The sequence below is a fragment of the Phycodurus eques genome, chromosome 1, assembly GCF_024500275.1.
Source record: "Phycodurus eques isolate BA_2022a chromosome 1, UOR_Pequ_1.1, whole genome shotgun sequence".
Lineage (NCBI taxonomy): Eukaryota > Metazoa > Chordata > Actinopteri > Syngnathiformes > Syngnathidae > Phycodurus > Phycodurus eques.
This window is the reverse complement of record NC_084525.1, coordinates 16,171,808-16,197,582: the sequence shown is the minus strand read 5'-3', so window position 1 is coordinate 16,197,582 and position 25,775 is coordinate 16,171,808. Positions and strand designations below refer to the sequence as shown.

Sequence of the window (25,775 nt, the reverse complement as noted above, 5' to 3'; positions counted from 1 at the left end):
CCAGAATCAGAATCATCTTTATTTGCCAAGTATGTCCAAAAAACACAAGGAATTTGCAGCCATGCAAGCCCAAGCCATGACATTACCTCCACCATGCTTCACAGATGAGCTTGTGTGTTTTGGATCATAAGCAGATCCTTTCTTTCTCCCTACTTTGGCCTTTCCATCACTTTGGTAGAGCTTAAGCTTTGTCTCATCAGTACATAAAACTTTGTTCCAAAACGTTTGTGGCTCATCTCTGTACTTCTTTGGAAAATTCAATCTGGCCTTGCAATTCTTTTTGCTTATGAGTGGTTTGGTTCTTGTGGTGTGGCCAGTATATTTCTTCTCTCAAAGTCTTCTTCCAACAGTGGATTGTGATACCTTCACCCCTGCCGTGTAGAGGTTGGCAGTGATGTCATGACTGTTGTCTTTCGGTGTTTCTTCACAGCTCTCAAGGTTTCTGTCATCCACTGCTGGTGATACCCTTGCTGAGCTATTGGATGTCTGTTGCTCAGTACACTAGAAATTTCTTCAGGACATTCCAATCTGGTTTTGGAGGTCTGCAGACAATTCCTTAGACTTAATTGCTTGGTTTCTGCTCTGATATGCACTACCAACTATGAGACCTTGTATTGACAGGTATTTGGCATTCCAAATGATGTTCAATCAACTGAATTTACAACAGGTGGACTTTATTCAAGTTGTACAAGCAGCTCAAGGATGATCAGTAGAAATCAGAGGCATCCGAGATTAAGTTTGAGTGTCATAGCAAAGGGTATGAATACTTATGTTCCTATTATGTTTGAATGTTTACATTTTATATAAATGTCTGAAAATATGTTTTTACTTTGTCATTATGGGATATTTTATGTATATTAAAAAAAGTATTCTAAAATCAGCTTCAGAATAAGTCTCTAACAGCAAAATGTGGAAAACGTGAAGGGGTGTGTATACTTTCTGGTGGCACTGTTGATGTAAATACCATGATATAAAAGCTGGAATTCTGAACTTTTGTCTCATTCTTCTTTTGATCTGAAACCCAAATGTCTTCAGTATACAGCAAAAACAAAGGAATTGACCTTGCCATTCCAATACTTTTTGAGGGGACTGTATATTTGTCTAAAAGAATTCTCTCAATATTCTTGCATTTAACAAATAGGAATAATGCTGGTAATCCTAATTGACGTAAAACAGGATCATTTGTCTGAATTCATGTCAGACATCAGGAGGGAAAGCGTTTGTCTTTTTATACTAAGCCATGACTGTAGTTACTATTCCTGCTATACGCACCTGGGCTCTCAGGGGCAGTGCAGTGCGATACATGCATAGAGCGGCATATTTACTGCAAGCTAAAAAAAGAGTAGTAGAAGAAAGCCGCAATGAAACTTTATTAAACTTGTTTTTTACAGATTAGGAAGAATATATGCCTATGAGTATTGTTACATCACCTGTCTGCATGTGTTAGTACGGTGTCCGTGTGTGAATATTCCTTATTTGAAGGTAAATCTCTCCCGTGATCTAACGCTGTTAGCTAGCCCGTCAACACGGTTTTCCATTGACTGTTAGCATTAAGCTGACGATTTCTAAAACTGTCTTGTATTTAAATATACAATGTGTGTAAATCTTATGAGTTTAGTTTTACAGTAAACTCCAACTGGGGTGTCAATAAAACAGCTTAAAGCATGCTCAGGGAGGATAGAAGAACATGTCACATGCTTGCTACAACCAACACAGGGTGCGTGCAAGGTGTATTTACAACGCAGGAACTTGCATACACAAACAGCGCCAAAATCGTTTTTCTTTGATTATAACATTTGTATGATTGTGATAAATCAAAATCGAAATAAAGTTTAATTAATTATTAAAATTATTATTAATTTATCACCCAGTGCAAATAAACTAGACTTTACACCGATTTTATCAGCCTTATTGGCATCGGTGGATAATTAGCATTTTATGCTGACCAGCTTTAATGGCATAAATCGCCGATCTGATCGGCTCCGCAAAATACATTTACTCCGCGTCGTGCACAGTACATTTGAATCCAAATGCTAGTTTATTTTTAGCCTTGGTGCGTCTCTTTTGGCGTAGTCCTGTAAATATCTGACGGCCCATAAAGTTATTTCACAGACAGACGGACGCAGTGTGGAACAGACAACACGTAATGCCCAGATCAGACTACAAAACAAATTTGCGCTTTCACGATTGCACTATGTCAGACTACTGCAATAAAATCTTGTATTCCGATACCACCGCATCCCGTTTTTTCCAATCACTGGGCTTCATCGTGTCAACGCAAACACGACCGGATACACTCATTACCATGGCGACGACAACAATAATGGATCGCGGCGTGTGTTTGTAAGAACAAAATGGGGGGAAACGTGTGTTTGTGGTCAGCGGTGCTCAGGAGAGGGAACGTTCGTTTAAGGCTTGCTTCAGGTATGTTCACATACTTTTAATATGATACAGCTCGCAAGCAAGCAAAAAGAAACGTTATGTAGCCTAGCAAGCTAATGGTACCACGAACGGTTGGACATAAACATGCCGCCGTTCTCTCGAATCATGCTCTAAAGTTCCGGTGTGGGTAAAGTAATTTAATTAAAAATAAAGTAATTTAATTACTAAGTTAGCACCCATTATTTCTGTCATGTGACAAGTGACTCCGTGACCCAGTCAAAAAAAATCCACTGCATAATTATAGAGTAGCTGCAATACAGATTGGTAAATGGTAAATAGACTACACTTATATAGCGCTTCATCACCACCATCACAGAGCCCAAAGCGCTGAACAAAGCCTCACTCACATTCACCCATTCACCCACCCACACACACACACTATTGGGCGGCTGCTGCCACGCAAGGGGCTGCCAGGCCCACTGGGAGCAATTCGGGTTTGGTGTCTTGCCCAAGGACACTTCGCCATGCGGACAGTTGGAGCCTGGATTCAAACCGGCCACCCTTCAGTCACTGGACGACCCGTTCTACCAACTGATCCACAGCCGCCCAGACTGCTATTCCCAGAACACATTTCTCAGAGGGGAACATTACATTTCCCCCCCGAGCACACAAAAGATACCTATTTTAAAACAGGTGAGCAGAAAGCAAGCACAAACCAGCACTGATGGTACTGATAGGCCTGCTCACGTCAAAATCTGTGTACTGGGTGATGCGAATTCATAGCAGAGTTTCAAGTTAACCACTATATTATAGAAATTTATAAATGTGAGAAATCTTTTAGTTTATATGTTACGCAGTTGTGACAACTGTTCTTATTAAAATTTTGATTTTTATTCTGTAGAACACCAATTTACACCGAATTTCAACCTAAAGAATGTTAGTCATCACTTGTAGAAGCTTACTTAGCCAAAATGCCTTTTAATTAAAGCCTGAAGCCTTGGATGTGGAAAACGTGCAACTAGTCACTCAGTAAACCAAAATTCAAGTTGAATAAATCAACTGAGGACTATAATACTAGTAATTGTATAACTGCATTCAACAGCAATCTGTCAATTGTGGAGCAATCTCCATATACCACACAAATGTGCCTCCTGGGACTCCAGGACTAGTGTCCTAAAACATATATTTCAACCCAACCAACTCCTGTACGCCGAGTTTTCTACTTTAATGTGGGCCTGAATATCAACCAGCACAACAAAGAAATCTTTTGGCGTTTGCTTCTTCATTCAGTGCTCACGAAGAGGTAAGAGTTGAGGTAGGACAACTCATAACTGCGTCACCATGACAACGCACTGGTCACAATGCTTTGAGCATCTGACAGTTCCTGGCAGAGAAGAGCTTTGCCGTGCTGGAACAACCTCACACTAATCAACCAAACAGGCTCGGCATGATTTTTTTCCTCTTTCCAAAGCTCAAGGGTGTCAAGGAAAGCAGTTCTGAAGACGTCGGCACCAAGATGGCCGTGATGACTGAGCTGAAGTGGATCTAGGCAGTTTATGATGGCGTGGCAGAGAAGGCTGAGAAAGTGCATTAGACTCCAGGGGGATTCATTTGCAGGCGAAATTGTAGTTGAAATTATAAAAATTGACATTCTGTGACACCAGTCCTGAAACTTTTCTTAATCACCTTGTAAGGTGTAACATCAGAATACTCTGAATCTGATATCTGTGCATATTTAGTGGTATGAGCCTCTGGCAATGCTGTGCCATTATTACTGTTGTAGCCACCAACTTCCTCTTTAAACTTCTTGCACTAAAAATCCAATATTCCGGATCACTCTCCTGCCCCAAACTAAAAGAACCCGTTTCTTTGGAGTTTTAAAAAATGACAAAGAACAATAAGAATAGCACCACTGCTATATTCATTTCAGCACTGAGACTATGGATTGGCATAATCATCAATTAATCAATAAATCTGCCAAATGTGCTGAATTGATTGATTAATCACATCTTGAGGCAAAATATCATCTCAGATGTCATCAGAACATGCAACAGCTGCTACGGAACATACATTCCCACAAACATCTGCTTGGCAACTCCTGCAGGCTGCATTACTCGGCTCAATAAAACACTTGCACCTAAATAGGATTTTAGAACAAATAATAGAAAGTTTTCATTTTCCGGGATGAAAACATTGTTTGTGTGCTAGTGCAACACAAGTTCTGACCACTAAAAGTAATACGTGACAGAATAGGCTGCAGAAAAAAAAAGTGAACAGTCACAGGGTAGGAAATTGGAACAAGTGCTCATCAAACCACTGGGGTGAAACATAAACAAGGCCAAGCTGGTCTCAGATTACATGACCATTTACAGTCAAAAAGAAGCACAAACCTCTTCAAACTTAAGCACATGTTTATAGCGGAGTCATTAAATTCAATAGCCATGTAGTTGCCTGCATACCTTCTGTTCCATTGAGAGAGAAAAAAACCTAACTTTCCCAATACATCAGCAATTACATCACAATAAGGCCTTGCAAATACACATTAAAATAAACACTAAAAAAGTAAAAGAGCTATGGGCTAGTCTTAACCTTCTGAATATTGAAATAAAAATGAAACAAGGTTACTGCCTATCACAGTCATGGTTGGGAGAGACTGGTTCTAAGCTGCTGAAGGCCAGTAGTTTCTATGGCAACTGAGGCTGAACTAGCTAAGGGGAGTGCCCCTAACACATTTGACAAGATTCAAATTAACTTAAAATAAGAGATGAATTATTTAGACCCTCTGTTGGCTAGTAAATACTTAAGTGTTAATTCAGTTTCATCTGATCCTCGTTCAAATTAAATAACGGTGGATGGAAACAAATGTGTCTTAACTTCACACTTATTATTGGGCTGTGTGCGTGGTTACTAATATTCCTCTGTGATAGTTTACAGACATTGTGTACAAAAGTGTACAATACCGTAGGCCACAGTTTACTGTCCATAAAATTCAAGTACCAAGCACAGGTAATTATCCATCAAGTATAAAATGTCGCTAGTCAATCCTTTACTCATACAAGTAACTTAGTTTTGCTCTTTAGAGCCACAACAACAACACTATACTGATGTTAAAATACTTTTGGTTAATGTAAAATTTATGTATTATTTTTTAATCTCTAGAGCACGACCCTATGTTCTCCAAAACCTTGAAGCCGGCCATTTTCACTTTCAATCAACCTCTCTCAATTTCCTTTATAAGTCAGAAAAGCTGAGCTTCATCCTGAATCATTGGGCTAGAAAGCTATGCAATTCTAATATTGGCCCACAATGGAATCAATTAAATGTCTTCTTAATGTGGAAATCCAATGCACAGTCAGGTTTTGCTGTGCAACCGCTCAATGTTGAAAATCCCACTTGAGCAGAGTGTCTGTCTGCTTTATTCTCATTGCCCAAGAGTTTCACAAAATCATAGAAGCAATCCATGAGACTCGAGTTAAATGGGTGAGTAATAGAGGTTGGGAGGGATTCCCAAAATCAAGAATAACTTTCACCTGAGTAATACCTCGGACACACGGATGCAAGAACCAATTAATGATGATTAATAGGTATCATTTCTCTTTGAATTAATAGTTTCTCATTCAATATCTTCCACCCATTCATGTTTAACCTTTCCACTGGGGTTGTTTCCACTGTTGTTAATTCCATTTTCTTAGCATGGCAAAGACAGTTCTGCTAAAGCCTATAATAACCTTTTCTCCCTGTAAGCCATCTTGTCTAATGAGATTGGTCTCGTACGACCAGGTCAACACATGCAGAGTAACAGAAGGTGGGATAGAGAGTGAAAGAGTTTATTCAAAAGATAACTAGTTGGACTACATACATACATACATACATATATATATATACATACATACATACATACATATATATACATATATATATATATATATATATACACATATATATATATACACACATATATATATATACATACACACATATATATACATACATATACATACATACATACATACATATATATATATATATATATATATATATACATATATATATATATACACACACACACACACATATATATATATATATACACACACACACACACACACACACATTGCTTGCTCGCAGTCCCTGCAGACATGCCTGTTAGGGTTAAGCGTGTGAATTTGAGTAAAGAGTAGAGTAAAATGCTGTGGCTAATTGCTTTTGCTATGTGTGTTGGCAGCAGTGAGTGGCATGCCATGCTCATTGCGCTTGCATTTTTTATGCGTTCCACATAATCACTTGGGTAGTACTTCTTCAAATGAATAAACGCAATGTTGCCTGTTTTTTAGGACACTGACATACCTTGCACATCGGCTAGTTAATAGCATTGCTCCACGTCGCTTTGGAGACACTGCCATACAACCGACGTTGCGAACTCGCGGAGCCAACCAGCCGCCTCCGTCGACAGGCTAGAGCGAGGAGTGGCCGCTTCCGACACGGCGTGCTCCGTGTGAGGACGGCTGAGTTGGACGGGGAGTCTAGATTTTGCTTCAGGGCGGGCTAGCCGACAAGGCACTGTTTCTGTTCACTCCCCAAACTTGCAAACGGAAGTGGAGCATGAAAAGTATGACTGTGATTGGCTTTTGTCATGCAAATGCCTGCCAGTTAAATCCAAGAAATACGCACACAGCTGTTCACTGAGATCAAGGGTAAATTTGGTCAGGCTAGAGCACATGATGCATTTAACTATAAAGGCCTGTTGTCGTCACCCCCTGTGATATGTTCCCTGGGGCTGTGTTGCAAACCTAGCTGGATAATTTCATGCCATAGAAGTTGTGTGTCATCCACAGCTTTCAGTCAAGAAAGCACAACACTTTCAAGCCATGTCCTTTATTAATATATCGGATGGTGGAAAGTCTAAATGTGGAAAATGTGCTAATCAGAATGTTCTAGGATGACATTACATGTTCTGGCTGAAATTTGAATGGGAAATAGTAACAACTCGTTTGGCTCTCACAATTATGCTGTACGCAACATCTGTCAAACAGACATGCTGAGAGAGCGACAGACACATGCTGAAACAGAGAGAGAAAGAGAGAGAGACAAAAACAGTAGTCCCACTATTACCCTGAGCCAATCTACAAGGCTGGGTAATCATCACTAGCATATGGGTTTGGGATAGCAAAATTTCCTGGATCTAATATGGGGAAAATTAACGACTAATTAATTTGTTTATACATTAAAATGGGATGTGACGATGATATAATAGTCAAAAATCAACCAAACTCTTAATGATCAATTAACCTATTAACCTGCTATACCCATCCGCATCGCCATCGTGCACAGTATATTTGAATCCAAAAGCTAATTTATTTTTAGCCTTGTCGCGCGTCTTTTGACGTAGTATTAGAAATATCTGACGTCCAATATAGTTATTTTTAAAAAAAAATTTTTTTTTTTTTTTTTAAAACGTCGGCGGTGTGGGACAGACAACACGCCTGAGACAAACATGTGATGCCCGGATCAGACAAATTCGCTCTTTCACGATGTCAGACTACTGCAATAAAATCGATCTATTCTGATACCACCGCATCCCGTTTTTTTTACAATCACTGGGCTTTATCTTGACGACAACAAGAGTGGAGCGTGCCGACTTTGTATTATAAGGACAAAATGGGAAAAAACGTGTTGGTGGTCACCGGTGCTCAGGACAGGAGAGGATGTTCGTTTAAGGCTTGCTTGCGGTATGTTCCCGTACTTTGAATACGATATGGCTCGCAAGCAGGCAACAAAACGTTATGTAGCCCAGCAAGCATGACGCCGTTCTGTGGAATCGTGCACTACAGTTTCAGTGTGGGTGAAGAAATTTACAACAGAGAACAGACATTTCCAGCTTTGTGGGAACAGTGTGGCGATGGCCACTTCCTGTTCCAACATGACCGTGCATCAGTGCACAAATCAAGGTGCATGAAAACACGGATGAGAGTTTGATGTGGATGAACTTGACTGGCCTGAAGAATCTTTACCTCAACCCTATAGAACACTTGGATAAATTAGAGCAGCAACAGAGAGCCAGGCCTTCTCATCCAACATCAGTGTGTAAACTCACAAAGGCACTTCTGGAAAAATGGTCATAAATCCCCATAAAAACACTCCTAAACCTTGTGGAGAACCTTCCCAGAAGAGTTTATGATGCTATAACTGCAAAGGGTTGACCGATTTTATATTGAACCGTGGTCACTGATGGTGTAGTGGTACATTGGGCTGACTTTGGTGCAGGCAGCGTGGGTTCAGTTCCCTCAGTGACGGTGTGCATGTGAGTGCGAATGGTTGTCCGACTCTATATGTGCCCAGCGATTGACTGGCGACCAGTTCAGAATGTAGTCTGCCTTTCGCCCGACAGGCTCCAGCGCTCCACGTTCCTAAACAGGATAAGCGTTATTAAGAATGGCTGGATGGATATTAAACCCTATGAATTAAGAAAGGGATCTCACTTAAATTTATATCAGAGTCAAGGCAAGTGAGTGAATACTTTTGGCAATATAGAATATCTTAGCACAAAGTCAAGTTCTTCAATGTGAATCCATGGGAGAAAACATACTGATTTTCAGATCCAAAACTACAGACAGGGTCAAAGTCAAAGCAAGTGATCTACAAAACTTTTTTAAGTTTTTAATCAGTAAGTTTTCTAATTGCAGTACATATGCCAGCAACTTACTATATTAAAAACTATAGAATGGTAGGTGAAAAAGAAAATTTTCGATTACAGAGTGGAAGAACATTCCCATGCATTAGCCAAAGTGTAAAAATAGCACACCACACAAGAATGGCATATCACTTAAATTCATATCTGAGTCAAGGTAGGTGAGTGAATACTTTTGGCAACATAGTGTATGTCTTAAGGCTGACCCATATTAATTTTAATAATTGGCATAATAATTTCTTTTGGTGTTTCAGTTTTCAGCCTTGGTTTCCTCTTTTATTTTATTATTATTATAATATATATTTTATTATTATTATTTTTTTTATTATTATTATTATTTTTGTTTGGGCCAAGAATTGGAGGCACGGTGTTCGACTGGCTAGCACATCTTCCTCACAGTTCTGAGGACCGGGGTTCAAATCCCGGCCCCACCTGGGTGGAGTTTGCATGTTCTCCCCGTACCTGCATGGGTTTTCTCCGGGTACTCCGGTTTCTCCCACATCCCAAAAACACACATGGTAGGTTGATTGAAGACTCTAAATTGCCCGTAGGTGTGAATGGGAGTGTGAATGGTTGTTTATTTATATGTGCCCTGCGATTGGCTGGAGACCAGTTCAGGGTGTACCCTGCCTCTCAGCCAAAGATGGCTGGGATAGGCTCCAGCACGCCCGCGACCCTCGTGAGGATAAGGGGTCCAGAAAATGGATGGATGGGCCAAGAATTTTCATTTTGGTGCATCACTACAAAAAAGGGATCTCACTACTTGAGGGCACTTGGCAAAGTCGAAAATAATTCAGTCCGAGCTAGTTTTCCACCTATACTGGCTCCAGAAGAAATTAAAAGGGGACATACAAGTACATATTCTACATAGCCTCTGGTGGTATTTACAACTTGATAACAAAAATCCAAATCTCAAGTTGGGTGGTGGACACAGTGTGTTGTAAATATTGATTTTCAAACAAAACCAACTATTGGAAAACAGTGACTGTCCCCGGTTAGCAAGTCAATGAGTCTGACATGACATGCTCACAATTCGATATTAAAAAATAAATAACATTGTTATACAATGATAAATTAAAGGCTTCAATTGGTCTGATCTCTCGATCAAGGAAATTTAAGTGTCACCATAGTGAGTCATGTTTCTTGCGCCACTCTTTTTACACAGGATGTCCTTCCTCACGCAATCCTCCCATTTATCCAGGCTTGGGACCTGTACTGGAGCTCTCCAGTGACTGTGTTGGGGGCATTACCTGGAAGTTGAAACCTCAGTGGCTGCATGAAAGGCAGATGACAACCAAAGCTTTTTGATGGAGGGATAGGAGTCTGCTTTCTACTGTGGAGATGCCCATGAGCAAGGCACCAACGTCCACTTAAGACTCCTCCAAATCAATGGTGGGTGCAATTTCCACATTAATAATAAACTTTACACCTCAAATAGACACCTTATTTTTGAAAACAATAAATATATATAATTTAATAATATAATAAAAAGGCATTGGTAAAAAACTAACATCTGTGACCACTGCATGAATACATATACAGTGAACCCCTGCCTTTTCGTGGTCCACTACTCACAAATTATATATTTTTTTCAGTGGAACATATCTTCAGCTAGTCACAGAAAAACTCACCTAATTGTTTTTTAACGCCTTCTGTAACAATCTAAACAGGGCTCGAGACTCCGACCAAATTGACGTGACCTTTTTTTCCATCTTATCTGTTTAAAAATTTTATCTTGTTGCATTTGCACGAATATATGTTTTAATGGTTGAAAGTCGCCCCCCCCTGAAAAAGAGAGAGAGAGCGAGAGAGAGAGAGAGGGAGAGCGAGAGAGAGAGAGATGCCATTTCAATCATTGTTATGAATTCCATTTGAGTGAAAAGCGACCTGCTGCAGTATGATTGGCTGATTCTTCCAGATAGGACATGCTATTATCAACAGCACGGTCGCTTACATGCATACCACATATCCCACTACAACGTACCTCTTTGTGTCTGGCCAGAGGAGTGGCCACCACATACCTATATTGATGCTCGCCTGCTACTTCTTCATTTTAAATGACAAGTGTGAGCCCTCAACTCATCTGGACTACTGGAAAGCAAGCTAGCGACACCGAACCTACCTTGTAGAGTCCAGTAAGCTGGTAAACTCCTCCCGTCGCAGGTCACCTACAGCTTTTCTTTTTACACACAACATTATCACCATCAATGCTGCTACATTTGTCACGGCAATTAAACCAAAAGTTGTTTCTCCGATTGACGCCACGTATGACGTTCTCAAAATTACACGGGTGTTTTGCGCGTGTGTGTGTTGGGGGGTGGGGGGTTATAGCATAGACATATGAAGAAAATTTATGTGCAAAGCTAAAAAGCCAAGGCTCCTTGAAAGAGGATTGCTAAGGAAAACAAACTGCAATAATTGCAGTAGTAATGATTTATGCATGTTCTGTCTGGGACTATGATTTTTAATGGGTAAATTGGTTTGTTTTGTTAGTAAATAATTTGCAAAACAGTGTGAATAATCATAAACCATACTTTTACATGGTGGTTACCTTTTGCAATCATTTTTAAATGCATGTCAACCATATGGTTGTGGTAATGCTCAAAATTAAGTGGTTTTCCCAGGGGAAGAGGGTTAGGAGCCCTCACAATAAGAACTGGCCCCTCTGAGTCAAACAAATGATTAAATTAAAGTAAAGCCTATTTTTTTTTAATTTTTTATTTAATATACCTGCTTTGTTACTGGTTGTTGCGGACCAACTTCTTGTTCTTGTTCACTTGAGATATCGTATTTAGCAAATACGATATCTCAAGTCACTGCCAATCTTTACATCATACGAAACTAAGGTATGCTATGGTCAAAAAATGGTGCGACCAAATCATTTGTTGGTGCAACCAACTAAAAAAGTTGGTCGCACCAGTGCTACTAGAGCAGATTGATCTTGGTATGTTGGGGAGGAGCTAACTTTAGCCTGGGTTATTTATTGGTGGAAGTTAGGGAGAGTTTTTGCCGGATGTGTATGTTTTTGCTCTGCTGAGTGGCTATTAAAAGGAGTTATTGTAATTGCTATGCTAACGAGCATGACTAGTACGGTTTGATGACATGTTTTCGAAGCCGAACTTGCTAAACTTTTGTTTTATTTATGGTGTCTTCAGACAAAAGTTAAATTAACGTCTATTAATTACTTAAACAACTATGAAAATGTAAACATTAACGAAGCCTAAACACTGAATATTGTCATCTTAAGTGGCTCTGTGGTGACATCTGGTGTTCAACAAAAGACAGTGTAAACATTTATACAACCACAATTCCAGTGAAGTTGGGACGTTGTGTTAAACAAATAAAAACAGAATACAATGATTTGCAAATCATGTTCAACTTATATTTAATTTAATACAGGAAAAAGACAAGATATTTAATGTTCAAACTGATAAACTTTATTGTTTTTAGCAAATAATCATTAACTTAGAATTTTATAGCTGCAACACATTCCAAAAAAGCTGGGACAGATGGCAAACAAAGACTGAGAAAGTTGAGGAATGCTCATCAAACACTGTTTGGAACATCCCACAGGGGAACAGGCTAATTGGGAACAGGTGGGTGCCATGATTGGGTATAAAAGGAGCTTCCCTGAATTGCTCAGTCATTCACATGGAAAGATGGGGCGAGGTTCACCTCTTTGTGAACAAGTGCTTGGGAAAATAGTCAAACAGTTTAAGGACAATGTTCCTCAATGTACAATTTCAAGGAATTTAGGGAGTTCATCATCTACGGTCCATATCATCATCAAAAGTTTCAGAGAATCTGGAGAAATCAATGCATGTAAGCGAAAACCAACATTGCCCGTGACCTTCGATCCCTCAGGTGACACTGCATCAAAAAACGACATCAATGTGGAAAGGATATCACCACATGGGCTAAGGAACACTTCAGAAAACAATGTCAGTAAATACAGTTCTGAACTACAACAGTAAGTGCAACTTGAAACTCTACTACGCAAAGCAAATGCCATTTATCAACAAGACCCAGAAACGCCGCCTGCTTCTATGGGCCCGAGCTCATCTAAGATGGACTGATGCAAAGTAGAAACGTGTTCTGTGGTCCGACAAGTCCACATTTCAAATTGTTTTTGGAAATTGTGGACGTTGTGTCATCCACAAAGAGGAAAATAACCATCCGGACTGTTATGGACGCAAAGTTCAAAAGCCAGCATCTGTGATGGTATGGGGCTGTGTTAGTGCCAATGGCATGGGTAACTTACACATCTGTGAAGGCACCATTAATGGTGAAAGGTACATACAGGTTTTGGAAAAACAAAGGCTGCTATCCAAGCAACATCTTTTTCATGGACGCCCCTGCTTATTTCAGCAAGACAATGCCAAACCACATTCTGCACGTGTTACAACAGCGTGGCTTTGTAGTAAAAGAGTGTGGGTACTAGACTAGTCTGCCTGGAGTCTCCCATTGAAAATGTGTGGCGTATTATGAAGCGTAAAATATGACGGAGACCCTGGACTGTTGAACAGCTGAAGCTGTACATCAAGCAAGAATGGCAAAGAATTCCACCTACAAAGCTTCAACAATTAGTGTCCTCAGTTCCCAAAGGTTAATTGAATGTTGTTAAATGAAAAGGTGATGTAACACAGTGGTAAACATGACCCTTTCCCAGCTTTTTTGGAACATGTTGCAGCCATAAAATTCTAAGTTAATGATTATTTGCTAAAAACAAAGAAGTTTATCAGTTTGAACATTAAATATCTTGTCTTTCTAGTGTATTCAATTAAATATAGGTCGAATATGATTTGCAAATCATTGTATTCTGTTTTATTTATGTTTAACACAACGTCCCAACCTCATTGGAATTGGGATTGTATAAATTTATGAGTGTATAAAATTGTTTACAACTTACGTTCAAAGTCTGAGTCGTCATCGTCTTCGTCGTCTCCGTTGGACTCTGTTTGCATTGGCTCCCCATCAAACATCACCCCCTTTCCCGTCTTGCTGCCTTCACTGGCCCCGTCTTGACTCCTGGTGTCCCGCAAGCGGGTGAAGTACTGGACAGCAAAATCCAACAGGTCCGACGGCCGTTGTCGCAGCACCTCTACGGTGTAGCCCTCCAGCAGTTCCTTCAAGCCCACTGGTATCTCAATACTCATGGTTGTGTGTGGCTCAGTGGCAGTGCTTGCTCTTGGTCTGCAGTAAGAGAGGTCATAGTCAAGATAGGTTGTTATGTTAATCAAAATGAGTCTGTCACATGGTTAAAAGAGTTTCCTGCAATTTTTTGGTCTTTTTCATACTCTGCGGATGTTGACAGACACCTAGTATTCTATTGACAAGCTAACCACAGGAGCTTAAAGTTGACAATCCAAGGTAGTGAGTACACTGTAGTGACGATTCGTGTTGCGGGCTGACATTGAACCGGGGGTTTATCTCGAGTCGAGCCATGGAACTCCGTGTTCCCACAGCTGCATTGGGCAGATATGAGACTAACGTTTGCCATTGGGGGCTGGGAGTGTACATCAGATAATCAGGGTCAGTCGTTAGGTTTCCGCAAATATTGCTCCAGTGCGCGCCCGCGCACGCACCCACGCACGCACACACTCACACTCACACACACAAAGCTGTCAACTTGTGCTGGTGGCCAGCTTGCTAGCAGGGGCTAATTCTGGTGACAATTGCTGTAAATCGACAGCGTCTTTCAGCTAGAAATGCACCGAGCAGAGTTGAGCTAAAGCTTAAAAATATTAACGGACAAATAGGCGAGTGTGTGACGGAACTTGTCTCGCCATCCATCAAGACGTTAGCTAGCCCTATGCTAGCTAGGAGTAAAGTACCCTTCAATGGTTTACAGTGAGCCGGACGAAGACTTAAAGCGAACAAAAGTAGTTGTCCGGATAAACGCGGTCACTTGTTAAGATTAGCTGCCGTGAAAAGCTAGTGGCAAACCTTCCACTTACATGCGAATTCAATCTCACCGGCTAAAGTAGCCAGTCCCCTCCTTCGCCGTGTAGTCTTCCTCGTTCGCTCGTTTTCCGTCGCTTCTTGAAACCAAACCTCTTAGTCGGGAGGTGTGAGAACAGTGAACGTATCCCTCCTTAGAAGACACGTCTCTCCCCACGTAGTGCCAACAATGTCGTTGGCGTCACCTAGCTAACGTACTTGATGATTTTTGCTTTGCTAGTAGCCCAGTCAAGGGTGTAATAAGTAACGACGCTGCCGGCTGAGTTGTGGGTAATGGAAGAGGGGGGAAAAAAAGAAAAAAAAGTACCGCTTCGCACGACGACCACGCACCCCGTGGAGGGTGGGACTAGCTGTGGAGAACTGGAGAGAGCTGCTTAGCCAACAAGCAATCCGACTGATTAGCTAGCAGCCTGTTAGACACTGTACATGATGTATTACTACGGCAAGTGACAGGACGTTCAGCGGCCAGTTGGATAAATCCTGGGAGCAAAGCCACCAAACTTCCCAGCAACAAAAATAACACCGCCAAAATAAATAAAAAACCTATCTGTTAATACAGACATTAACTGTAAAAGAAGACGCGTGCGAAGAATAAACACGCTGGTACGCCCCCCTCTGAAGACCTCCTCCACTGCACAAATGTCCAAGGGAAGCGTGGTGGGCGTGGCCAGTGAGAAGCGGTAACATTGATTGACACGAGGTTGGGACAATCAAATTACGAGAAGTCCAAGAGTGTATGTGTGCAGAAACGACGGGTGAAATTTGAAGGAATTTGGCCCAGTCAGTATTTGAGGGTAAGTGACATGACATGCATATTTTTGTGTCCGAGTCCATTACTTGAAAGAAAAATATATTTTTTTATATTCTATTCATTACATGTATCACTTTATTCTATAAAACCTATTTCTTGACATACATTTTCAGTAAATTCAAATAATTACATTCTTTTATGTTTTGACTTCTCAAACCCCTAAAGGTTTGGGGGATGTCAAACTCATTTGTTGGTACGGTTTCCCCTCAGAGGGCCATTATGACCGTGAAACCATATAAATGTTTAATCGCCTGATCATTGTATTATATATACACAACAAAATGATGGATAAATAGTTTTCAAATCAGAAGTCAAGGATAATAGTTCGTTCAACTATTGTTAAAGTAACTATAAAAATGGGTTTTGTAACAAAAAATGTTACGATGTGAAATTTTGGTACAGATTTCAGCAAGAATCATGGAAGTTGACACAAATGATTTGCTTGCGCCGGCCACATAAAATGATGTGGCAGGCCGGATGTGGCCCTTGGGCTGCGAGTTTGACATGCGTGCTATTTGGTTTTATTATATCCACCAAATACTCTTTTGATTTGAGAGGTGTTGCTTGAGGATTTAAATACAGTATTTGTTGTTTTAACAGTATTTTATTTCATTCATTCATTCATCTATCTTCCGTACCGGTTATCCTCACAGGCCTGCTGGAGCCAATCCATGCGACTATGGGCGAGAGGCAGGGTACACCCTGAACTGGTCGCCAGCAAATCACAGGGCACATATAAACAAACAACTATTCGCACACACATTCACACCGATGGACTGCATGTTTTTGGGATGTGGGAGGAAACCGGAGTACCCGGAGAAACCCCACGCAGGCACCGGGAGAACATGCAAACTCCACACAGGGGAGGCCGGATTTGAACCCGGGTCCTCAGAACTGTAAGGCAGACGTGCTAACCAGTCGTCCACCGTGCCGCTTATTTGATTTCATATCTTATCAAATTATTAATCTGTCCTTTGTGTTAATGTTGTTTACTTGTTCAAGTGTAGCATGTATTTTGAGTAAATACTGTATCAATGACTTGTGTAACTACTGTATTGATGTACTAAGTGCTGTACTAATCTATTATTTGTACTGGTGGTTATATGTCGGCAGCCGCTGCTACTTGGGACAGTCATTGATATTTTCATTTAAATACTTTGCCTACAGCGGCACGGTGGACGACTGGTTAGAGCGTCAGCCTCACAGTTCTGAGGACCCGGGTTCAATCCCCGGTCCCGCCTGTGTGGAGTTTGCATGTGCTCCCCGCGCCTGCGTGGGTTTTCTCCGGGCACTCCGGTTTCCTCCCACATCCCAAAAACATGCATTAATTGGAGACTCTAAATTGCCCGTAGACATGACTGTGAGTGCGAATGGTTGTTTGTTTCTATGTGCCCTCCGATTGGCTGGCAACCAGTTCAGGGTGTACCCCCTCCTCCTTCCCGATGAGAGCTGGGATAGGCTCCAGCACCCCCGCGACCCGAGTGAGGAGAAGCGGCTCAGAAAATGGATGGATGGATGGATACTTTGCCTACAACACCTAAAATAGTCAATATCTGAAGTAATTTAGCATATAATCGCCAGCTAACTAAGCCAGCTACCTTTAAACAACAAATAATGGCAGGGTGCGCTCGAGCCATGTCATTTTCCGGGTCACACTGAGACCAAGCGCATTGTCAGATTTACTTCAACCTTCACAGAAAACAAGAATAATAACACTGAATCACATCCATACAGTTTTGTATTGTGTCCGAATCCGATAAGCGTGTGATTTTGGACGCCGAAAACACTTTTTGCAGTCGGATTTGCTCTAACAACCATGAGGAACATTTACATTTGTCAAAACTTCAAATAAACACTAACGTAACGAAGATGACGTTAATTAAAACTCACCCCATAAGAATCTGAAAAGTATTCCTCTAGACGTTATTCCCTCCGATCAAATAAGAGGTCAATCAGCGCCGCGTTCTTTTCGTCATTTTTTTTTTTTTAAAAGAACTGCTAAACCTTTGTCCAGCAATTTACATTTCCTAAATGTCAGGGTGGTGCAACCATAAACATTGGACTTTTATTCCGAAGTAAAGAGAGTTGTATCGGCGGCACGGTGGACGACTGGTTAGAGCGTCAGCCTCACAGTTCTGAGGAGTGGGGTTCAATCCCCGGACCCGCCTGTGTGGAGTTTGCATGTTCTCCCTGTGCCTACATGGGTTTCTCCAGGCACTCCGGTTTCCTCCCACATCCCAAACACATGCACGTTAATTGAACACTCTAAATTGCCCATAGGTGTGAATGTGAGTGTGAATGGTTGTTTGTTTGTATGTGCCCTGCGTTTGGCTGGCAACCAGTTCAGGGTGTACCCCGCCTCCTGCCCGATGATAGCTGGGAAGGCTCCTCACCCTAGTGAGGAGAAGCGACTCAGAAAATGGATGGATGGATGGAGGATGTTGTATCAGCCAGATGACCCCAAGGGACCCTTGGGCCTAAGCTAAAAGGTTTGTAGATCTCTATCAGATACTGATAAAATAATTACGTTCAACTCGTATGTAGGCTGGTACACTTTCCATGCCAGATGGTACAACTAATGTAAAACTGTAAAAAAATAAAATAATCATTTTATCAAAAAAATCTAGTTCATAAAAGTGGTATGTTTGAACTTCACGACAAGGGTAAAAGCTAATGCTAGCATCCAATCATAAGCCTGTTTTATTTAAGATTGCAATACTAAAGTGGTGCAACCAGTAAGGTTGTGCATCAAGTCACTATATCATGCTGTTCAAACATCTAAGATTATCCATGAAACTTCTACAATACCTGACTACCTGACATAAAAACAGCATTTTAAGAACTATACAACGGCGCGAGCCACGCTGGGAAATACTCTGATAGGAAGTCGCCATGTTTATGTCAGTTAGTCCCCTAATAGTTGAAGTAATGTGAATAATGTTAATAGATCTTATATGTGCTTATCCCACCTCTTTTTCTTGTTATTTTGTCTTAACTATTTTTTAATTGTGTTGCACCAGGAGTGAAAGTGGCATCCAGAATGATGACTTTTCACTACGTTGTGCAAAACAGCTAATGTGTCATTGTGCACGTGGGAGGTGGGAAGTACCTTCATAAAGCTCCAGTGTCAAAACTAAACACTGGGTTGCATCACAGCCACAATTTTAAACACATTATTTAAGAGTAGCTGGCACAGCGGACGTTCTGGGGATCGGGGTTCAGATCCCGGTCCCGCCTGTGTGGAGATGGCATGTTCTCCGCGTGGCAGGGTGGGTTTTCTCCGGGCACTCCGGTTTCCTTCCGGAACTTAGCAAATGGCTGCAATATAAAGAGTAAAAATTTAAGGGGGTCTGAATACTTTCCGTATCCACTGTAAATACTGGGAGAATATCGTATGGTCTAATGAGAGCAAAATTGAACTCTTTGGATGCCATAATGCACACCATGTTTAAAGGAGAAATGGCACTACACATCATCACCCTAGAAACACCATACCAACAGTGCAGTACGGAGGTGGGAACACGATTGTGTGCGGCTGGTTTGCAGCAAATGGTACTGGTAAACTTCACATTATTGAAGGAAGGATGATGAATGGGCAAATGTACCGAGACATTCTTGACATAAATCTGCTGCCATCTACGAGGATGATGAAAATTAAACGAGGGTGGACATTTCAGCAGGATAATGATCCAAAACATACTGTCAAGAAAAGTCTCAATTGGTTTCAAAGAAAAAATATAAAGTTGCTCGAATGGCCCAGCCAATCACCTGACCTGAATCCAATCTAAAATCTATGGAAAGAACTGAAACTCAAGGTCCATAAAAGAAGCCCACAGAACCGTCAAGATTTGAAAACTGCTTGTGTGGAGGATATCACACCAGAGCAATGCATGCGCCTAGTTTCTCCATACAGGAGGAATCTTTAAGATATCATTGCAGACAAAAGCTTTTGTACAATGTATTAAATAAATACCAGTTGGCTTGTTCAATACTTTTTCCCTGTGTCATTTCACATTTTTACACACAACTTAATTTCTGATCTTATCTGTCCTAATTTCTTTGTATGTATGGATTACTTGGGTTGTTCCCAACATGTGTTGAAATGTTCATGTCAATTGCACCTTTGGAAATATATTTAGTGAGAAAAATGGTGACGTGTTCTATACTTACTTCACCCAGTGCATTCATTTATTTATGTATTTATTTAAGCAACTATTTTTTTTAATTTAAAATATAATTTATTATAAGATATTCGGTCGGTGTTCGTTTAACTCCCGGCCAGGCGCCGGATACCCACCATCACAAATATTTTCCGGTCCTGTGGGAAACGCTGTAATAATAAATGATAATGTTATGTAAATGTTCATCTGAGGGTGTACTTACCTAATATTAGGACATGAGACGTTTTATTTTTATGAGATAATGATGACTAAAATCTTAAAATTGAACGAGGGGTCTTCCCGTTAGGTTTCATTCATGCTTAAATACGCCTTTCTATTCATTTATCTCGCAACGTCTTCAATGGAGCTATGATGCAACATCACCACCTACTGGTAAACAACACGAGTGTTTTAAGTTATTCGTAAACGTTTCCCTGTAGGGATGGCACGAGATTTTTTTTTTTTTTTTGTAACCCTGCGATATATGTTGAGATAGTTAAAAAAATATATATGGGAATTTTCAACAGATGACTTTAATTAACCTGCACTGATCGCTCCTTTTTTGGAAATATATGGTTCTGTTCTGTGTTTTAGATATATTCTGATCGCTATATTATATTGCTTACTTTTATTGCACTGGGACATGATTGCATGTTATCGTTCTGTCATGTGCAAACGTAAATTAAATGGAAATAAACCTTTTGAACTCTCCATCTTAAAATGGAACTTTCTCGCTTCAGAATTACATTAAGTAGCAACGAATGACAAACAGGTCATGCAACCTTTTATTCAACAACTGAAATCTTTTACAGCAAAACTGTCTTTTTATCAAAAGTTTTTTAAAAAGCAAAATAATAAAAATAAAAGCAGGTCTATATGAGCTTCCTGAGTGGTCCAACAACACCTTCTTTTGTTAATAATGGAAAATAAGTAAACAAGCTTTAACAAAAATGAAATATCAGCAGCTCAAAATGGGGTTCTCGAGAGACTTACAACCCTCGTTTTAATGTAGTATAAAAAGTAAATATGATTTTAAATAAACCACATACAAATATTAGCACATTGCCAGTTGCCTTAATGATTTACAGCATAAGACTTAAACAACTTGAGATAAAGATTAATTTAATTTGCTCTAAAGTGCATCCGGAAAGTATTCACAGCGCTTCACTTTTTGTTATGTTACAGCCTCATTCCAAAATGGAACAAATACATTTTTTCCCTCAAAATTCTACACACAACACCCCATAATGACGTGATTTTTGCAAATTTATTAAAAATAAAAAAATGTGAACAAATCACATGTTCATCAGTTTTCACAGCCTTTGCCACAAAGCTCAAAATGGAGTTCCGGTGCATCATGTTTCCACTGATCATCCTTGAGAGGTTCCTACAGATTAATTGGAGTCCCACCTGTGGTAAATTCAGTTGATTGGACATGATTTGGAAAGCCAAACATCTGTCTATAGAAGGTCCTACAAATCGACAGTGCATGTCAGAGCATAAACCAAGCATGAAGTCCAAGGAAGTGTCTGTAGACCTCTGAGACAGGATTGTCTCGAGGCACAAATCTCGGGAAGGGCACAGAGAAATGTCTGCTGCTTTGAAGGTTCCAGTGAGCACAGTAGCCTCCATCATCTGTAAATGGAATAAGTTCCGGACCACCGGGACTCTTCCTAGAGCTGGCCGCATTTCTAAACTGAGCAATCGGGGGAGAAAGGCCTTAGTCATGGAGGTGACCAGGAACCCGATGGTCACTCTGTCCGTGGTCCAGCAGCCCTCTGTGGAGAAAGGAGAACATTCCAGAAGGACAACCATCTCTGCAACACTCCAACAATCAGGCATGTATGGTAGAGTGGACAGATGAAGCCACTCCTTTGTAAAAGGCACATGGCAGCCCACCTGGAGTTTGGCAAAAGGCACCTGATGGACTCTCAGACCATAAGAGAGAAAAGTCTTTGATCCGATGAAACTTGGTGTGAATGCCAGGCGTCATATTTGGAGGAAACCATCACCACCTGACCAATACCATGAAGTGAAGCATGGTGGTGGCAGCATCATGCTGTGGGGATGTTATTTTAGCAGTAGGAACTGGGAGACTAGTCAGGATTGAGGGAAAGATGAATACAGCAATGTACAGAGACATCCTGAATGAAAACCTGCTCCAGAGCGCTCAGGACCTCAGACTGGGGCGAAGGTTTACCTTCCAACAGGACACCGACCCTAAGCACACAGCCAAGACAACGAGGGAGTGGCTTCAGGACAACTCTGTGAATGTCCGTGAGTGGCCCAGCCAGAGCAAAGACATGAATCCGCTCAAACATCTCTGGAGAGATCTGAAAACGGCTGTGCACTGACGCTCTCCATCCAACCTGATGGAACTTGAGAGGTGCTGCAAAGAGGAATGGGGGGAAACTACCCAAAGATAGGTGTGCCAAGCCTTGTGACATCATATTCACAAAGACTTGAGGATGTAATTACTGCCAAAGGTGCATCAACAAAGTATTGAGCAAAGGCTGTGAATACTTATGTACATGTGACGTCTTAGGTTCTTATTTTTAATAAATCTGCAAATTTTTTCACATGGTCATTATGGGGGGTTGTGTGTAGAATTTTGAGGGAAACATTTTTTTTTATTCCATTTTGGGAGGAGGCTGTAACATAACAAAATGTGGTAAAACAAACTGTATGAATACTTTCCAGATGCACTGTGTAACTTGAAGAGCCAACTCTCAGCAATCAGTTTCACAAATTGGTGATCATTTAAACCAAAGCAACAGTGCAGTGTAAAATGTCTTTTAATCTTAAATAAAGATGAAGACAACCTTGAACGCTTTAGCAAATCTGCTTTTCTCTTTCCTTTTTTAAGAGTACCGAACAGATAAAAGTCCAAGTGTAACTAACTGTGTGTGTGTGTGTGTGTGTGTACAGTGCACGTACAAAGTTCACTCAAGTGTTGAGGTTTTTGGCCAAGAATACCAGTCTATCTACCATTGCAGGTTTTAAAGAAGAACGCTGACAAGTGACAATGTGGCCACTTGTCCTGAAAAGCTTTTCTGAAGGGGAGCTTGTTGCAGGAATGCAGAGATACTTGCGGGCAAGCTTGGCAAGATGTGGAAAGTTGACTTGGTGAATTTTCCACCAAGTAAGTGGATCTTCCTCTGTGTCTATTGAAGGTGCTAGCAGGTAGTTGTCAAACTCTGCTTCCACCGTATCCTTCAGGTTTACAAAGGAATCACACTTTTCTGCAGCTCTGCTCCCCTTTTCTTTGAAGAAACAGCCCAAGGACCTCTTAGCTTTCTTTTTCTGGGGCGTGGCAGCCGCTTTGGGTTCGACCTCTGAGCTGCAGAGTGTTGTCTCCTGGGTCTCCAATGTCACCGTCATCTCTGATATCACTCTGGCACTGACTTGGCTCTTGTTGTCTGCACTGATGAAATCCATCTTGAATCTGGGGTCCAAACAACATGCTATATCAAGTAGCTCCTGAGTAGCTTTACAATTATATAGCTTGTTGATGTAGTTCAACATCTCACTCTTCACCTTCTTTGTTAGGTCTGCGTCGTCCTCTTGGACAACCAGGATTGAGTTGTTTAAGAGGTGCAGGACAGGCTTAACATAGGAAACACTGAAATAGTCTTCACCTGAAAGAGCATCAGTTAATTCCAGCAGCGGGCCTAGTGATCTGCTGACAGATTCCAGAACATCTATGTCTTGCCAAGTTGGAGTTAAATGGTGCATCTTCTTGTCCATGGACAGAACCTGAGTTATGGCCTGCTGCTGCTCCAGTATCCTACTGATCATCATCTGTCTAGAGCCCCATCTTGTCTGGCATTCGGATAAGAGGGAATGAGTTGGTAGATTGAGGTCTTTCTGGGCTTTTTCAAGAGCTCTTCTGGCCTTCCAGCTGCGGGAGAAGTGACCAACCAGCTTCTTGCAGACACCTACAGCACGCTCAATACGTCCATCATGTTTGACTGCACTTTCTGTGGTGTAATAAAAACAGTACACATTGATCATTTACATATATTATAAATAATGTGTTCATTTTTTATAACTTGTAAAACTGTGGTATTTTGTCATGAATGGTATCACTTCTGTATGATGTGTTCTTTGCATGTTGTAAATGACTAATTCATTCTCAAATTGCAACTTGAATTTCTGAAGTCGAAATCTCACACGCACGCGCAATCACCCACACATTAAAATAACGTGTGTGATGTGGTTCAACTTAACATTAGTATGTCAATAGAAATAAGTCATTGCTTTAAAAACTAGAATATATTAACCTGATTTAACTCGAGAAAACAAAACGATTTCAGAAAATATTAGGCAAAGCAGTTAAGTAAGCAGTGTATCGACATAACTTACCAACCGCAAGATGCAGTCTGTGGGCAAAACACTGCAGTCGGGTCCACTCGTTCTGTGCAGCGGCTTTCATCATGTTTGCAGCGTTGTCTGTTGTTATGCACGCAAGACGATTGTCATCCAGGCCCCAAGCAGCCAGCGCTTCTCTCATCTCAAATGCAATATTCTCACTCGTGTAATCCTCCGGGAAATATGACGTTTGCAAACAGCGACTTTTAATTTCGAACTCCTGATGAATGAAGTGGACAGTCAGACTGATGTAAGGCTCCGCAGTCCGGCGAGACAAGTCCGTTGTCACTGCATAATACTGCACATCTGACAGCTCTGTTTGAACGTCTGCCTTGCACTTCTCGTACAGCTCCGGGATGGCAACTTGAGAAAAAAAGTTACGTGGCGGTATGACGTACCGTTTGTCTAGCGAGCGGATCATTTTTTTAAACCCAACTTTGGAAATCGTATATACGGGTACCATGTCTTTAGCCAGATGAAACGTGATAGCATCTGTTATTTCTTTCTGCCGTTTGGAATCTTTCGCATATGGTGTACCACTTGCAAAGGCTCCCGAAATGTAATTTTGACGACATACAGATTTAGCTTTGCATTCGACGTACTGAGCTGTGTGGTGTCGACGTAAATGTTCAAACAAATTAGTTGTGTTACCTCCCGTCGTGCCCACAGGGGCAAGGCACTGTCCACACAGAACACGTGTTTGCTCAATATCACCCTTCTTGTAGCCGAAATAATTCCAGATAACTGAAGTTGCTTTTCTTTTTGGCACCAAGTCGTCACTTTCTGGCAAAGCAGTTAAGATTTTGTCGTGTTCGTTGTTCATTTTTCTATGTTATTCCCAGCGAGTTACTCCATGTGCAAGGGGGGCGGGCAGCCACTGTGGCCTGCGTCATAGATATGAAGACTAGATCCGCCAGCGTGTTGTAGCAGCCCGGCTAACCGACGTGCCTACCTGGCGGCCATGTTGGGAGGTCAACGTTCCCATTAAACGCATGGTACGAACATTGAAATTAGGTCTCAGCCGATTTTCACGAGTTTACTGTTTTGTCAACGCCATCGCGTGTGGTATCAATACACAACATTTAATCTGTGAAAGTTACTCTCTGTTCCCCTGCCGTAATTGTAAGGCGTGGTCCGCAAACATACGCACAATGTACTGGCATCCTTGGTCTAGCTTTGTCGTCGTCCACACACTTGGACTCCGTTGACCCTCCTATTTTAGCGTCATCGTAGGCACGGAAATCTTAAGGGGGAGTGTCTGATCTACTTATTATATCTATGGCTCAGTACGGCAAAGTGAGTAGGGAAGGTTGTGATTGGTGGATTGCTGCACGCAGTGTATGTCGGGTACCCTTGAAACTGCGACGTGCCTATCCCGCACAGGTAGGCTAGATCGCGATAA

At 41.2% G+C, this 25,775-nt stretch overlaps 2 protein-coding genes across 5 annotated transcripts in view; both read right to left on the bottom strand.

Annotated features, from left to right (window-relative positions):
• Nucleotides 1-15,653, bottom strand: part of prkar2aa (protein kinase, cAMP-dependent, regulatory, type II, alpha A) — a 65,196-nt gene extending 49,543 nt beyond the window's left edge. Inside the window, exons 1-2 of one of the 3 annotated variants that reach the window (XM_061680529.1) lie at nt 15,339-15,653; nt 13,980-14,263 (exon numbers count right to left, since the gene is read on the bottom strand). In XM_061680529.1, coding sequence (XP_061536513.1) covers nt 13,980-14,226 — 247 coding nt within the window. In that variant the 5' untranslated portion in view covers nt 14,227-14,263; nt 15,339-15,653. Of the gene's footprint in view, nt 1-13,979; nt 14,264-15,027 lie in introns of all 3 variants that reach the window. The other 2 variants (XM_061680521.1, XM_061680512.1) reach the window with 2 other exon arrangements.
• Nucleotides 15,654-20,818: 5,165 nt separating this feature from the next.
• On the bottom strand, nt 20,819-25,239 carry LOC133404526 (E3 SUMO-protein ligase ZBED1-like). 2 transcript variants are annotated; one of them, XM_061680499.1, is made up of 3 exons: nt 25,025-25,239; nt 24,368-24,593; nt 20,819-23,982 (listed from the first exon to the last, which is right to left on the bottom strand). In XM_061680499.1, exons 2-3 carry the CDS (start codon nt 24,513-24,515, stop codon nt 22,949-22,951), a joined length of 1,182 nt encoding a protein of 393 aa, XP_061536483.1. In that variant the 5' UTR covers nt 24,516-24,593; nt 25,025-25,239; the 3' UTR covers nt 20,819-22,948. The 2 variants fall into 2 exon arrangements, with proteins under 2 accessions (XP_061536483.1, XP_061536474.1); XM_061680490.1 differs by having other exon boundaries at nt 24,368-25,239.
• Nucleotides 25,240-25,775: the final 536 nt, after the last annotated feature.